The sequence below is a fragment of the Gymnodraco acuticeps genome, unplaced genomic scaffold (genome assembly GCF_902827175.1).
Source record: "Gymnodraco acuticeps unplaced genomic scaffold, fGymAcu1.1, whole genome shotgun sequence".
Taxonomy (NCBI): Eukaryota; Metazoa; Chordata; class Actinopteri; order Perciformes; family Bathydraconidae; genus Gymnodraco; species Gymnodraco acuticeps.
The window spans coordinates 1178299-1194729 of NW_022990214.1; the positions used below are offsets into that span (position 1 = coordinate 1178299).

Sequence of the window (16431 nt, forward strand, 5' to 3'; positions counted from 1 at the left end):
GCTGGCTGGTCCGGGAATGTCTGTCGAATATCCAACCTAAAACTAACTTCACCGTGGTAACGTTTAGCCGAGTTTCTGCTGGCAGACGTTCTTCCCTTCAGAGAGGAGAGCTCACTGCGTGATCTCTAAAGGGGCTTGGCCAGCAGCAGCTTGGTTACATTCAAAGGGCCAGACCCAGAATCAGCACTTTTGTAATGGGGATGAAATAAAGGGGTATGAGTAGGGATGGGTATCGAGAACCGGTACTAAGTCATACCGGTACCTGATTGGACGGTATTGGTATACCGTTAAGCCGCTGGACAAACGGTGCTGCTATCGGTATATGAATTACGCTACTTCCTTAGTTTAAACAATTCTGGTTGGTTGGGAACCCTCATCCCGTGTGACGTATCCTGCTTGAGTACCACTGATTGGCCACTTCGAATGCCACTCGTCATCTCTCCTAACAGCTCTTATTATTGTGAGACTCCCGGGGGCAGACCATAGGGGCAGACGCAACATCTTGCTACGGTAGAAACAGCGTCTCAAGGCTTCTTAACATTTAACAACCTATTAATGATGCATACCCACTTAACGGGAAAAACTCAGCTAACAGACGATATTAACCATTGTACCTACATGGAACAGAAGTCCAACACCAAGAGTCTAAATAAACACTTAGCAAAACGGGCTATCGGGGCTAACGGCTACTTTAGCACATAACTGGCAAAAGCGATCTTTTCTACGTCATTTTATCTGCACTAACATATCACATGAAAGCTGATTCCATTGGTGTAAGTCTCATCACTGTACGACCAAAACTCACTGAACTAGCAGCCAGGAAAGAGCAAGAAAACATCTTCACTTTACGTAGCCATGATGATAGTTATGTCTTACCTTTGCTGTTTTGTGATCAAAATGTGTGTTTAAGGGCATACAGTTAATCCAATGTCTCTGTGTAACTTTAAAATGATTACTGATAATTAGGGATGCACGATATTGGTTTTTTGAAACCGATACCGATAACTTCCTGCTTCTCAAGACCGATAATAATATAATATATTGTGGTGACCACCTATTAATACACTGGGACATAATTCATACATGGAACTACAGTTGGGGCTATTGTTCCCACACGGACATGTTATGTGTTTACTATATATGTTGTGTGCCCTCCTGACTTCTCTCTCTTGTCGTCCCGGGCTGCGACCCAACAACATCTACATTTCTGCTGCTCATTAAAGCAAGCTTTGTACCTCCATTGCACCGCCTCCGACTCCCTATCTCTCGGCACTACAATATATTAAATGTACCTGTAGTTTTTGCACACCTGGTGGTAAAAAAAAAAGACTAGTAGTGAGCAAATGACATGAGCATTACTACTATGAACAAAACAAAGCCAAGAACAGTTTTGACTCTCGTCAAGCGCCATCATTTCTATGATGAAGTTAGAGATCGTTTTAGCCCTGGGGTCGTCTCTGGCAAACTTTTTGCCTTTTTTAAAAGCCTCGTCGATAGGTAAAAGTCCCGGTGCCTTTGCAGCTGGCTTTGGATTCGCCGCTAGTTTAGCAGCGCAGGCGTCTTCGTATGCTTTTAACACACCATCGTAGCGATGGCGATGTTTCAGGTGACAAATCAGGTTGGAAGTATTATAGCTCGTTGCCTTTTTCCCTCCTCGTGGAACTTCTGCATTGCGTTTGTTAATACAAATAGCAAGCGAACTATCTAACTCTGAAACTTTGAAATAGTCCCATACTACCGGCGACATGTTTGTTTACTGTCCTGGCTTCACGGCCGCACACCATTTACGTCACAGCAGGCATGAGTTAGGGAGCGCTGGATTTGTGAAAATTTCCCCTCTTCCTAAACCACTAATACCACAGTACTGGCAAAACGGGAGGAGCCGATTGAAAAACAAGCGCCCCTCATCCCAATCCACCCACACCGCAGTATTTTTTTACCCAAAAAATATATTGTATATTATCGGGCTATTAATACTGTTATCGGGTTTATCGGGATGACGTCATAATTCCTAATATCGGGCAGATAATTATCGGGCCGATAATTATCGTGCACCACTACTGATAATCCATCATTACAATTACAAATAATAAACGCAATATAATGGTTAGCCGACCGGAGCTTCCGGTTTAGGAGGTGCGCATGCAGCGTCTCGTTTTAACTGAATAATGGTCATGTTTACATGGATTTATGAACTGCCCCTAATTACTGCCCCCTTCCAGAGACACACTGTCAAACACACTCATACCTGCTTGGTATGACATTGAAAAAGTTACATCAAATAATAAATAAAAATAAATTACCATAAAAAGACTGTTTAATCTTCACATCTTGTAATCATGTCTATAATTTTGAGCACCAAATTATTGAAAAGTATCGATAAGAGTATCGAAAAATACCGGTAGCCTATCGATAAGCAGTATCGGTATCGATAAAATCCTAACGATACCCATCCCTAGGTACTGTATGAGGCATGGCTACAATGGGTGATCTGTGTGTAATGCAACCTAACATAGCTGCTAGTGTGGCTGTAGACTTTAATACATAATCAAGCTGCAACCATCAACATTTTTCCAAAATGTGTCTACCTTCAGGCACAGGAACAAAACTGCCATCCAGACCCACTTGCAGTTCTGGACCCAGAGAAATACACTCTGCTTTACACCAGGGGGGAAGACTGGTATGAGGCCTATGATGACTGCCAAGTCGTCAGGACGTTAGACATTCCATGGTCATGTGACGACACTGGGCGTCTGTTGGCGCACATAGTAGTTAAACCACTAATGGCAGTTGATTCAGAGGAGAAGATGAAACAGCAGCAGTTACTGGCTTACCTGATTGGACACAATCTAGAGAAAGAAGCGTCTGATAGACTTGGTGAGCTCACATTTACTCGCAGGAAACTGGCATCTCCGAGAAGACAAGAGTTGAGGGATCGGGATGACAAGATCTATACCACAGAGCCTTGGATAACGAGCACCCCCATTCCAAATGACCTACAGGACCAGCTTAACAGAAATCTCCCTGTTAGCTTTCATTACATGAACAAGATCAGCTTCAGCACACACGTGGCTTATAGTACAACACCAAGTGTTCTACTTGACGTTTTCAGAAGGGTGATGGTAGACCAGGGAATTAAGTATGACACTTCTGATGGTCTGGTGTTGAAGGTCTCCGGGAGGGAGGAGTTTTTATCTGGAGAAAGCCCCCTGCATGATTTCCTGTGGGTTCGACAGTGCTTAAAAAACAACCAGGACCTCCACCTCTCTGTTGTCCATGTGTCGCACCTTGTCAGTGAGACTGTCAAGTATGTGGACTGGGCTCTTGTTGATGGTTCCAGTGGTCAGTTCAGCTCTCATGATGATCTCCGCCTCGAAGGGAAGGATTTGGATGACATTTTCATGATATCACTGTGGGACTGCAACAGAAGACTTCGAGTGAAATTGCTTGGCTTTGACATCCCAAAACTCCCAAGCAAATCCCCTCAGTCGGTCTATGTGAAAGCCTCCATACTTTATGGTAACAAGGTTCTCTCTTCAGTGTCCTCCACATCCAAGACCTTTGCAGATGAAGTGCTGTGGAATGAGTGGCTGGACTTTGATGTTCTGCTCAGGGATCTGCCTCGTGGTGCCAAACTGGGTTTCACTATTATTGGTAGTGGTGGTGACATCTCCCCTGTAACCAAAGACCCAAAGTGTTCAGTAAACAAAGACTCAAGGTCGACTTTAGCTTCAGTCAAGGCAGCAGACCTGCAGAAAGGGAAGGGGAAGGTGCTCTACTTCGTCAATCTTCTTCTCATTGATCACAGGTATGATTTTTTAATATCAATTAAAACTTTGTGACGTTTTTTAATCAGTGTCTTTACAGTGTTAGATGATGAAAAGCAACACATTTACATTCCCAACTCAACATATAAGGATGTGCATGGTCAGGAATAACCTTTTAACGCAGTTGGTACCCTCAGCCTTATTTTTCAACAAACCTGGTAGAACTTAAGACTTCAAGAGGTAGTCAATGGTGTGAATTCAAACAAGACATTTGTTTAGGTTTATCATGTATGTAAATTAAGTTGAATACGTAGGTACAAATAAGTCAGCATTGACTTTTGCTTTCACACTCACATGAATAGGGTTAAAGTCCAATGTTTGTCTTTTGTCACCCAACATCTTCCTCTACTCCCATCACTACAGCAGATAGAGTCATTCATTTGACAAGGTGAAACTAGCGGGGTACATTTAGTGTCAAATTTTGAAGCATATATGACGTACGTTTAACAAGAAATGCAGCCTGGAATTGAGAAAAACTGTAGGTGCTGGGTTTAGGGTTCTTTTCAAATTGTACACTTGTTGGCCCCTGCAGGTCCATCCTGAGCCAGGGCCCCCACACAATGCACATGTGGTCCTTCCCTGACCTGGAGGAAGAGGCCATCACCTATCAAGCGGACAAGTTGTCCTCTGCTACCAACCCAGACATAGCTGACTCGATGGCTATCAGCTTCCTTTTAGACCGCTACAGTTTCCCTGTGGTTCTGCCCACCTCCAGTCTCAGCCCGACTAAATCTGATGTTTCCTCTAATGAGCCCTCCCACTCACCCCAATCCACCTTATCAAGCACAGATTTGTCCTCTAAGAATGGGAAACCTCAGAAGGACTCATTGACTGACACAGTCACTCTCAGATCCCGGTCTCCAGTCACCACTACCAGCAGGGATTGCCTCAAAAGATTCCGGGAGGAGAGTGTCCGCTACGCCTCGAATCTCCCCCATTTCTTACGCAATGTTGACTGGATGAATCGCAGTGTGGTTGAAGATGTCCACTGGCTCTTGGGAAATTGGGATCCTAGTGAACTGGATTTAACAGTGGCCTTAGAGCTGTTAAGCATGGACTTTGCTGATATGACCGTCAGGAGACTAGCCGTCCAGAGATTGGAGAGCCTGTCCAATGATGATGTGCTAAAGTATTTGCTTCAGCTGGTGCAGGTATGTGTTGTTTTCTTAAAGGTCCCATGACATGCTTTTCTGGTTATTACCTTTCCCCTTGTGTGTTATGTAGCTTTTTATGCATGTAAACGGTCTGCAAAGTCACAAACCCTCAAAGTACACCCTGTAGCGAATAAAACTCTAACACAGAAAATACCTGTCTATGCTGCCCCAGAACGCCTCGTTTGGAGATTTTTCTTTTTCCATTTTTTTCTTCCTGAGTATAGTGACGTACATTAACAAGTATAGTGACGTAACAGCTGTGTGTGTGTGTGTGAGTTCCTCACACACACACCGTGACGCTGACAACGTCCAAAAATATAACCCGGTGTGGGCATTTATTAAACTCGAGCCCAGGACACAGCTTCAATCTTGCTGTTTTTGTGAGCACAGTCACCAGCCACAAGGATCTCACACACACTACCTGCACCCCCAAAACAGACAGGGTAACAGAGCCTAAATACACACACACACTAATCAGCAATTAGACACAGGTGGGGGGGGAGGAGACAACACAGGGCACCAGGTGGACACAATCAACAGCAACAGACATGGGGGAAGGGGAACACTTTTCAACATAAAACCAGCAAACAGAGACAGACAAACTAAAACACATACACTACATACATTTCGCCACCAACAAAACTACACAATTCTTAACGGAGGCCGAGATCTATGGCCCCAAAGATCACCTCCGTTACACACACACTCACTCAGCCTTATCTTTTCTCAGCCGCGGCTCCGCGGATATCCGAACACACACTCACTCAGCCTTGTCTTTTCTCAGCTGCGGCTCCGCCGATTTCCACACACACACACACACACACACACACACACACACTCACAGCCTGGCTGTGCTCACTCCTTTCCTGTAGGGATGTAAGGATGGTGCTACAGGCCACAACTACAATAAGCATGTTAATGTTAATCTAACCGCTCTGGTGATCCACTAGTGTCTGTTTGAAGGAAGTGTGACAATAACAAAATAAATATGAAACAAATTAAATCTAGACTTAAGAATATCTGATAAATTACTAATAAATTGGGACATAAATCAACAAATACTTTGCAATACAATATCTCAGCTCAAAAAGTTTAACCATTACCGAAATACTGACATGGCTAAGAAGGCTGATGCCCAAGATCCCAACAGCCCCAAACCCACTGTGTATTTGCAATGAAACGCAATTTATTTCAATTTTAAATAAACAAAAGCATGAATAAATATAGGTTTTATGCTTTCTGAATTTCTGTTGTTACAGCAGTATTGACATTCTTATGGGCCATCTTTGGAAAATCCGATAACTACTGTTGTTTAGAGAATAGCAATTTGTGGCATTGAATTTGATTAGTTTCATGTCATGTTCTTGTTCTGAAACAGTGGTAGACAAAAGCAGGCTTATCATTCTGACCAGAGACCATTGATGGGTAAATTGACAACATATGATTAACTGTAGCTAGCTAGTTAACCCTAAATTAGCTCTTTTCGTGGCTGACTTTTTAATGGCCCAGGCTGACTTGTATTAAAATCATAATATATGCCTGAAAACACAGTTTAATCAAAATTACCACAAGACAATGTCTTCCTGGTGACTGGTAGTATTTTAGGATATCAATAGCCTAGTGTCTCTGGAAAACAAGCTAAATGTTAAGATGCCATTTTTAATCCACGCTACTCTGCATTTATGGTTGTGTCTATCCACAGTCAATTAATGGGATAGGTTGTATTGCACTGATATTTACTGTGCGGTTGTTGAATGTACACTCAATATGATATAAAACATTTGATCAGAAGTGATCAAAAGCAAACAATGTTATATTGAAGAGCCACTTATAGTAATTGGTGAAATCTGTATATTTTGCATTCATTTCTTTCTTTTTTTACAGACACTCAAAGTGGAACCTTACCACGACAGTTGCCTCGCTCGGTACCTCATCCAAAGAGCTCTGCGGGTAAGTCATGCAGCTTTCTAATGTTATATTGTTAGGATCTGTCTGTGTTGTAGTTTTGTATGTCTGGTTATGGGTATTTTCATCCTTGTATATTGTCTGGTCCTTCTTCCTGTGTTTTTCCTCCCGTCGTTAGTTTCCCTGGTGTGTCTAGTTGTCTGATTGTTTTCACCTGTGGTTCTTGTGTTTCTCCTCCCCTGCCCGGCTGTGTCTCGTCTTGTGATTACCCCTTCCTGTATTTAGTCTTGTCTTTTCCTGTGTTCAGTGTCGGTTCGTCTTGTGTTGTGAGTAAACTGCGGTGAGTGTGAGTGTTCTGTTCTGTCTCTGAATATTGTAGCCTCGAAATAAAGGAATTATTTTGTCACTTAAATCTGCATTTGGGTCCTGCTTCCTGCACATCGTAACATTACGAACCGACCAACAATGGACCCAGCGGATTTTAATTTTGATTTGGACTTGTTATCCCTAGAGTACACTCTTCAGTGTCATTATGCTGAATGGAGTAGAACCTTGGCTAAAAGGGACAAAGAGGCTGTCCTCAAAAAGGCACAAATGGAGGTGGACAACATGCCATGGTTGAGAGGCTCATTGCCTGAGTTTCTCAGAGTTTTCTCACGCAGCCCTGAGTGCCAGTCTCCATTCTCTGACCCTTTCTTGGGATCCCGCCTAGCGTTTGGAGGTCCACGGAGCCTCCAAAAGACTTCTAAAAGACGCAAGGTCAGGAAGCCAGCTCGTACTCAGGTACCGGTCCTAGCAGCCTTGGTTCCGGCTCCAGAGCCGGCCCATACAGCCATGTTTCCGGCTCCAGAACCGGACCTTACAGCCATGTTTCCGGCTTCAGAACCGGACCTTACAGCCATGTTTCCGGCTTCAGAACTGGATCATACAGCCATATTTCCGGCCATGGTTCCAGACCTAGTACAGTCCCCAGCAGCCATGGTTTCAGCCCCAGTTCTGGCCCGAGCAGCCATGGTCCCGGCCCCAGTCCCGGCCCCAGCTGCCACAGTCCCCTCTCCAGTCCCCTCTGGAGTCCCTCCTCTAGTCCCCTCTGGAGTCCCCTCTGGAGTCCCCTCTGGAGTTCCCTTCTCTAGTCCCTCCTTTAGTCCCTCCTCTAGTCCCTCCTTTAGTCCCTCCTCTGGTCCCTCCTCGAGTCCCCTCTCTAGTCTCCTCTCGAGTTCCTTCTCTAGTCCCTCCTCTAGTCTCTCCTCTAGTCCCCTCTCTAGTCCCTCCTCTAATCCCTCCTCTAGTCCCTCCTCTAGTCCCTCCTCTAGTCCCTCCTCTAGTCCCTCCTCTAGTTCCCCTCTCAAGTCCCCTCTCGAGTTCCCTTCTCTAGTACCTCCTCTAGTCTCTCCTCTAGTCCCCTCTCTAGTACCTCCTCTAGTCTCTCCTCTAGTCCCCTCTGGAGTCCCCTCTGGAGTCCCCTCTCTAGTTCCCCTCTGGAGTCCCCTCTCGAGTCCCCTCTCGAGTTCCCTCTCGAGTTCCCCCTTGGTTCCCCTCTCGAGTTCCCCCTTGGTTCCCCTCTCGAGTCTCCTCTCGAGTCCCTACTTGAGTCACGTCTCAAGTCCCTACCCAATGTCCTGGTCTGTTGGAGGTTCCGCTGGGGGTCCTGCCAACTCCATGTCTGTCTCGTTGGAGTTCCCGCCGTCTACTCTCCTGCTGGGGGTCCTGCCAATTCCATGTCCAGTCCCGTTGGAGGTCCCGCGGACTGCTCTCCTGCCGGGGGTCCTGCCAGCCCTGTGTGCTGTCCCGTTGGGGGTCCCGCCGACTGCCCTTCTGCCGGGGGTCCTGCCAACCCTGTGTCCTGCCCCGTTGGAGGTCCCGCCGACTACTCTCCTGCCGGAGGTCCTACCAACCCCATGTCCTGTGCCGTTGGAGGTCCCGCAGACTGCTCTTCTGCCGGGGGTCCTGCCAACCCCATGTCCTGTGCCGTTGCAGGTCCCGCAGACTGCTCTTCTGCCGGGGGTCCTGCCAACCCCATGTCCTGTGCCCTTTGGCGGTCCCGCATACTACTCTTCTGCCAGGGGTCCTGCCAACCCCATGTCCTGTGCCGTTGGAGGTCCCGCAGACTGCTCTTCTGCCGGGGGTCCTGCCAACCCCATGTCCTGTCCCGTTGGGGTTCCCGCCGACTGCCCTCCTGCCGGGGGTCCTGCCAACCCTATGTCCTGTCCCGTTGGAGGTCCCGCCGACTGCGCTCCTGCCGGGGGTCCTGCCAATCCTGTGTCCTGTCCCGTTGGGGGTCCCGCCGACTGCCCTCCTGCCGAGGGTCCTGACAACTCCTGGTCCTAGTCCGTTACACACACACACTTGATCCTGCCGAAGCCTGTCCCACCAGCGCCGGTTCCTGTCCGGCCGACACCGGGTTCTGCCCGGCCTCCTGAGAGCCGCGGTCTTCGCCCTCGAGCCCGGGCCCCCTGAGAGCCGCGGTCTTCGCCCTCGAGCCCGGGCCCCCTGAGAGCCGCGGTCTTCGCCCTCGAGCCCGGCCCCCTGAGAGCCGCGGTCTTCGCCCTCGAGCCCTGCCCCCTGAGTGCCGCGGTCCTCGCCCTCGGGCCCGGCCCCCTGACTCTTCCTGCCACTGCCTTCGCCCCTCCATAACCCCCTTTTCAAGCTCTGCCTTGCCCCTGGGCTGTCAGCCCAAGCCCGTCCTCCAGACCCCCTCCACCCACCCTGTTGGCCCTAGTTTTGTGTCCCTCCTCCGGTCCCCCTCCGCCCGCCCTGGTGGCCTGGCTCTAGGAAAGGCGTTTTATGCTGTTAAGCTGAAGGACACGGTAGTTCTCCAACACCCTTGAACAGCAAAGAGGGAATGAGTATTCAGCTAGTTGCAATCTGTAACTTCACCGATGGATGTCACTAAATCCATCAGTTTTTAGTGGAAAGAATATTTTTAACTCTAATATTTTACATTCATTACATTGGCCTGTACTTACAAAATAAAAGACCTCACTGAAACTGCCCTTGCACTAAGCCATGTTCAAATTATTACTGTGGTGTCAGCTGACCTAGGAACAGTTGTGATTGTAGGCCTCGTTATGCTTCCTCTTCCTGTTTAAAATTCAGGTTATCATTTTTACTCTTTGCTAATCTTGTCTTACAGTGAGAAAAACATTGTTACAGTATCACTGCAGTAAAATGTGGAGTGCAGCTACATTTGTGTGTAGGTCCTGCCTTGTGGCTCACTCACCTCCAATGTCTTTTTCTTGACTGTAGAGCAAGAGACTCGGCCACTTCTTCTTCTGGTATGTCCGCAGTGAGGTGGCAGGGTGTCCGTATTTCCGCCAGCGCATGGCTGTGATTCTGGAAGCCTACCTGCTGGGCTGCGGTCAGGCCATGCTGGACAGCTTCACCCTGCAGGTCCAGGCTGTGGAGGCACTACAGGTGGTTGCAATAGCAATCAAAAAGATCTACCCCGACAGAACGGATCTTGATTCTACAAGTAAGACACATCTGAAAAATCATTTTTTATGGATCAGTTTTCTATTGTAACAGAAAAATCGAATACAGTCATATTTCCAGCAAAGTAAAGCACCGTCTTGGAGGTCTGTGAATCGCATTATGGAGATAAAAGCAAAAATAGCTTTTTAGTACTTAGGCTAGATGTTAAATGACAATGACACTCCAATCCAAAAATACAATGATTTGATCCAATGATCACACTTGTGTGTGAACTTTGACCTTGTATCAAATAGCACACAGCGGCTATGCCCTCACCGGAAGTGACCATCTCCGCGGGTAGCTAGCTTACTAACTTGCTAGCTACTTTATCATTTGTGGTGGCACTCATTACAGAGTGCTCAATTAATTAAAATTAAATGAATGATGCCTTCTTTTTCATCAATAGTTTAGTAGTATGTGTAGTGTAGTAAATATAGAAAACCCCATACATACATACATTTGATTGTATAGCTGTGTTCACTGAAAAAACACAATTGTGACTGGCCCCTCAACTTCTGTAACGTAGCCAAGATGGCTACTGTTGAGTGGGAGAAGTGTGACAATATGAGTGCACTGTTACAGTACACAGGATCTCGGGGACAACAGACGGGAACAAAGACCACAAACTGACAAGATCACAAGGGAAGACAGGCCTATACATATGGGAGGTGGGACACAGGGGCAGTGGGTGTACACAATCAGACTGTCACGCACAGGGAGGAAAAAAGTACAACAGGACAAGACACAAGGAGAATATGCATTTCAAAATAAAACAGAAAACACAAAATCATGACGCATGTAAGTACAGAATAAAGCAAATAGAGACACAGCATCAGTTACACTTCCCATAAACATCCCCTTAGCAGATTTACATTTGTTAAGAGATGTTGCATGAAAGTGACAGTAAGTGATTATTTATATATATTATAAAAGCTAGAACATACACTCAAAAATATTTGGCACTAATATAGAGATTTATATATTTGAATTGCATATAACATTTCCATCCATTTGGATTACATAGTTCTTACATAAATTCAATCAATCAATCAATGTTTATTTATATAGCCCAATATCACAAATGTTACATTTGTCTCAGTGGTCTTCACAGTTTGTACAGAGTATCAGTATGACAATACCACACCCTCTGTCCTTAGACCCTCACATCGTACAAGGAAAAACTTCTGGAGAAAACCCACAGTTTAAAGGGAAAAATGGGAGAAACCTCAGGGAGAGCAACAGAGGAGGGATCCCTCTCCCAGGACGGACGGACGGACAGACGTGCAATAGATGCCGTGTGTAAATTGAAAAGATAATACATTTGCAACATAGGTAGTCCAAATGTTTGGAAATGCATGTGTGTATAATAGGAAGATGAATCCACGAGGATATCCATCCAAGACCTATGATCCAGGACCACAGCCACGACTCAAGATACAGGGCTCGCGATCCAGGACACAGGACCGCAGGATCATCCATGACTCCGGATCCCGGCGTATATAGATACCAAAAAGAAAGACATTTGGGGAAGCTAGGTTAATCGGAACATGAGAGTACACAGGTATAGACAGAGAGAAGGAAGAAGTAAGATGTCCCCCGACAAACTAAGCCTACTGTATATCAGCAAAACTAGGGGCTGAATCTAATCAGCCCTAACTATAAGATTTATCAAAAAGGAAGGTCTTAAGCGCACTCTTAAAAAACGGATAGGGTGTCTGGCGCCCGAACACAAACTGGAAGCTGATTCCACAAATGTGGAGCTTGATAAGAAAAGGCTCTGGCTCCCATTGTACTTTTAGAGACTCTAGGAACAACCAACAACCCTGCATTCTTGGAACGCAATGCCCTAGTAGGACAGTAGGGTATCATGAGTTATTTAAGGTAAGATGGCGCCTGCCCATTAAGGGCTTTGTAGGCGAGAAGAATAATTTTAAATTCTATCCTGTGTTCTATAGGGAGCCAGTGTAAGGCAGCCAGAACAGGAGTAATGTGGTCCCTTTTCCTAACTCTGGTTAGTACACGAGCTGTAGCATTTTGAATCAGCTGAAGCGACTTGACTGACTTCTTGGTACACCCTGATAATGAGTTACAATAATCCAGCCTTGAAGTAACAAATGCATGGACTAGTTTCTCTGCATCGTTTTGAGGCAAGATATGCCTGATTTTCGCAATGTTACGTAGATGGAAGTAGGCGGTCCTTGAAATTGATTTTATGTGGGCGTTAAAGGATAAATCTTGATCAAATATAACACCAAGATTCCTTACAGTCTCGCTGGAGGCCAAATTAATGCCATCCATAGTTAGTATATCTTTAGATAATTTGTTTCGTAGATTCTTCGGGCCAAGTAAAATAACTTCAGTTTTGGTCGTGTTTAACATCAAAAAATGTAAGGTCATCCATGTTTTTAAGTCCTTGAGGCAGTCTTCAATTTTATTTAGATGATTAATTTCATCAGGCTTGATTGATAAATATAGTTGAGTATCATCCGCATAACAATGAAAGTTTACATTTAAGAATGATTCCTTATAATATTGCCTAACGGAAGCATATATAATGTGAACAAAATAGGTCCGAGCACTGAGCCCTGTTGCACTCCATGGCTAACTTTGGTTTGCGTGGAAGATTCATCGCTGACACGTACAAACTGAGAGCGTTCAGATAGATAGGACCTAAACCAGCTTAAAGCAGTTCCCTTTATGCCAACTAAGTGCTCTAATCTTTGCAATAGAATATCATGGTCGATAGTATCAAATGCAGCACTGAGATCGAGCAAAACAAGAATAGAGACATGTCCCTTGTCTGAGGCTATTAGAATGTCATTTGTGACTTTAACCAGAGCTGTCTCTGTGCTATGATGTGTTCTAAAGCCAGACTGAAAATCTTCAAATAAATCATTGTTTTTTAAGTAATCACACAGCTAATTTGCGACCGCTTTCTCAAGAATCTTTGAGAGGAACGGAAGATTAGAAATAGGTCTATAGTTGGCTAAAACCTCTGGATCGAGGTTGTGCTTTTTAAGAAGCGGTTTTATCACTGCTACTTTGAATGATTGTGGAACATAGCCTGATAATAAAGACATATTCATAATATTTAATAAAGAAGTGCTAATTAATGGAAAAACTTCCTTCAACAGCTTAGTTGGAATTCGGTCTAAAATGCACGTTGATGGTTTAGAAGAGAGAATCATTGAATTTAATTGTTCAAGGTTAATGGCTGAAAAGCATTCTAGTTTACTATCTAGTGTAATATTAGAACTTACGTTTCCGGGAGCTGTTGATAACACTATACTGGTCAAAGGCAAGAGGTCATTAATTTTGTTTCTAAGAGTAACAATTTTATCGTTAAAAAAGCACATAAAATCATTACTACTGAGTGCTATGGGAATAGAAGGCTCAATCAAGCTATGGCTCTCTGTCAGCCTGGCTACAGTGCTGAAAAGAAATCTTGCATTATTCTTATTCTCATCTATTAATAAAGAGTAGTAGGCTGCTCTCGCTTTACGCAGTGCTTTCTTATATTCATTGAGAGTATTATGCCAAATTAAACGAGATTCTTCAAGTTTAGTGGAACTCCATATCCTTTCAAGTTGTCTCGACTTTTGCTTTATTTTGCAGGTTTCGGCATTATGCCATGGAGCTAATCTATGTTGTTTTATTTTCTTCTTTTTCAAAGGAGCAACAGAGTCTAATTTTATTCGCAGCGCATCTATAGCACTATCAACAACATGATCAATTTGGGGTGGTGTACATTTTGTATAAGTTTCCTCCCTTACATGCAGACATGCTATCGAGTTAAGTATTGGTGGAATCTCTTCCTTAAATTTGGCTATAGCACTAACAGATAGGTTTCTGATGCAGGAGCTTTTGACTAATGCTTTGTAGTCTAGTAACAGTACTTCAAAAGTTACTATGAAATGGTCAGATAAAGCAGGATTATGCGGTTCGACTAATATTTGCTCAATTTCAATACCATAAGTCAGAACAAGGTCGAGAGTGTGATTATAGCAGTGGGTTGGTTTATTTACACTCTGACAGAAACCAACAGAATCTAATATAGAGTTAAATGCAACAGTAAGGCTATTTTTATCATTGTCAACATGAATATTAAAGTCACCTACGGTAATTACTTTATCTGTTTTAAGTACGAAAGTTGATAAAAACTCAGAGAATTCTGATAAGAATTCTGAATAAGGACCTGGTGCACGGTACACTGTAACAAATAAGATTGGCTGCAAAGTTTTCCAGGTCGGATGCGTAAGACTAAAAACGAGGCTTTCAAAGGAGGTATAATTCAATTTTGGTTTAGTATTGATAAGTAAACTTGAGTCAAAGATTGCTGCAACTCCACCTCCTCGGCCCGTGCCTCGGGCAATATGAGTATTGATATGGCTGGGTGGAGTGGCCTCATTTATGCTGACATATTCTTCATGTCTCAACCGAGTTTCAGTGAGACAGCATATATCAATATTATAATCTGATATTAAATCATTTACCAATATTGCTTTAGATGCTAGAGATCTTATGTTTGAGAGACCACATTGAATCTTCCGGTTTTGTTGCACTGTAGTAGTTGTTACATTTACTTTGATTAGGTTATGTATGACACCTCTATTAGGTTTTACCTTAAATTGTCCTTGGGCAGACACACACACACACCGTTAATATTCTGTATTTTATTGGGTTCGGGATTCCTATGGATGACTGCCTAGGAGAGAGCGCAGAGAAGCGTGTAAGACTGCGACTCCGCCTCCTGGTCTCAACTCCACTTTGTCATGGATTAAGTCCACAAAGCCCTGAAATGTTTGCCGAAATGAGATTTGCACCTTCCAAAGTAGGATGAATGCCGTCTCTCTTAATCAGACCAGGTTTTCCCCAGAAGGCTGTCCAATTATTTACGAAGCCCACATTGTTTGCTGGGCACCACCAAGACAACCAGCGCTGAAATGATGACATGCGGCTATACATGTCGTCATTGATCTGATTGGGGAGGGGACCAGAGAAGATTACAGTGTCCGACATTGTTTTAGCATAAATTGACTGATAAACTCTATGCATTGCAAATACATAATAACTACGTCTACAACCTTATTATCAATACATCCAATGTGTTTCAAATACAATAGAACCTATGTATTCGATATAAATAAAGCCTATGCATTTTAAATTCATAAGATCCAGGTTTAAGTATATCAAATAAATATAGCTTATTTGGTGCATTCATTTAAAGTTGTGTCTGTTTTTATTTTTTGAAGCTCCCCTCAGACTTCAAGAGCTTCTTAGGAACTCCAATCTGCCAAATGAGTTCTTGCTGCCCTATGACCCCCGCATCAAAGCTGGAAGGATCTTGGTAAGCTTTGCACATGTTTGTGTACTCATTGAGAGAGTGTGTTGAATATGAATGATATTGATGATTTTTGTCTGGCTTCATCTTCTGTGGATGTTTCTGCAATGCCATAATTAACATAGTCAGCTCTTTAGTACATGTTGAAAAACACACACACAGTGTCCACATACTCTATAAATAAGAGAGTTTGACCTTTGAGTCGAAAGTTAAACAAACTTTTTCAGTTCTTTTTCCGTCACATCCATTTATTTTTGTATCTCCTTTCTCTCATCTCTCTGTTTGTCTTCTCCTATCTCTGCTGCCTCTCACTTTGCTCTCCCCCACCATCCATCTCCATTTCTTCCACCTGCCCAGACTTAAGAATCAATATCTGCACTATATTTTCTTATGTTTTATCAGCAGCTACTCTGACTTACAGTAGTCAGAATGTCATATTAAATTACCCTAATAATTATGAAAAACATAATGACTCAAATCCAAACCCTGTGACCTGTCCCACCAGAAATAAACCAGTTTTCTTGATATTCCTCTCCTCCAGCTGGATAAATGTAAGGTGATGGCCTCTAAGAAGAAGCCGCTGTGGCTGGAGTTCTCTCCCATGCCGTCTCCCAGTTCCCCTACACCTGTCGGAATAATCTTCAAACAGGGGGACGACCTCAGACAGGACATGCTGGTCCTTCAGGTTAACGAGAATTGAAGTTGTTTTATGATGTTGAATGTTTTGCCTTTG

The 16431-nt window shown here is 44.2% G+C and overlaps 1 protein-coding gene across 1 annotated transcript in view; it reads left to right on the top strand.

Moving 5' to 3' along the window:
* si:rp71-17i16.5 (phosphatidylinositol 4,5-bisphosphate 3-kinase catalytic subunit gamma isoform) overlaps positions 1-16431 on the top strand; it is a 35590-nt gene that overhangs the window by 3258 nt on the left and 15901 nt on the right. Inside the window, exons 2-7 of the mRNA XM_034218479.1 lie at positions 2595-3808; positions 4360-4978; positions 6866-6931; positions 10133-10358; positions 15610-15704; positions 16240-16383. Of these exons, the coding sequence (XP_034074370.1) occupies positions 2595-3808; positions 4360-4978; positions 6866-6931; positions 10133-10358; positions 15610-15704; positions 16240-16383 (2364 nt within the window). The remainder of the gene's footprint in view (positions 1-2594; positions 3809-4359; positions 4979-6865; positions 6932-10132; positions 10359-15609; positions 15705-16239; positions 16384-16431) is intronic.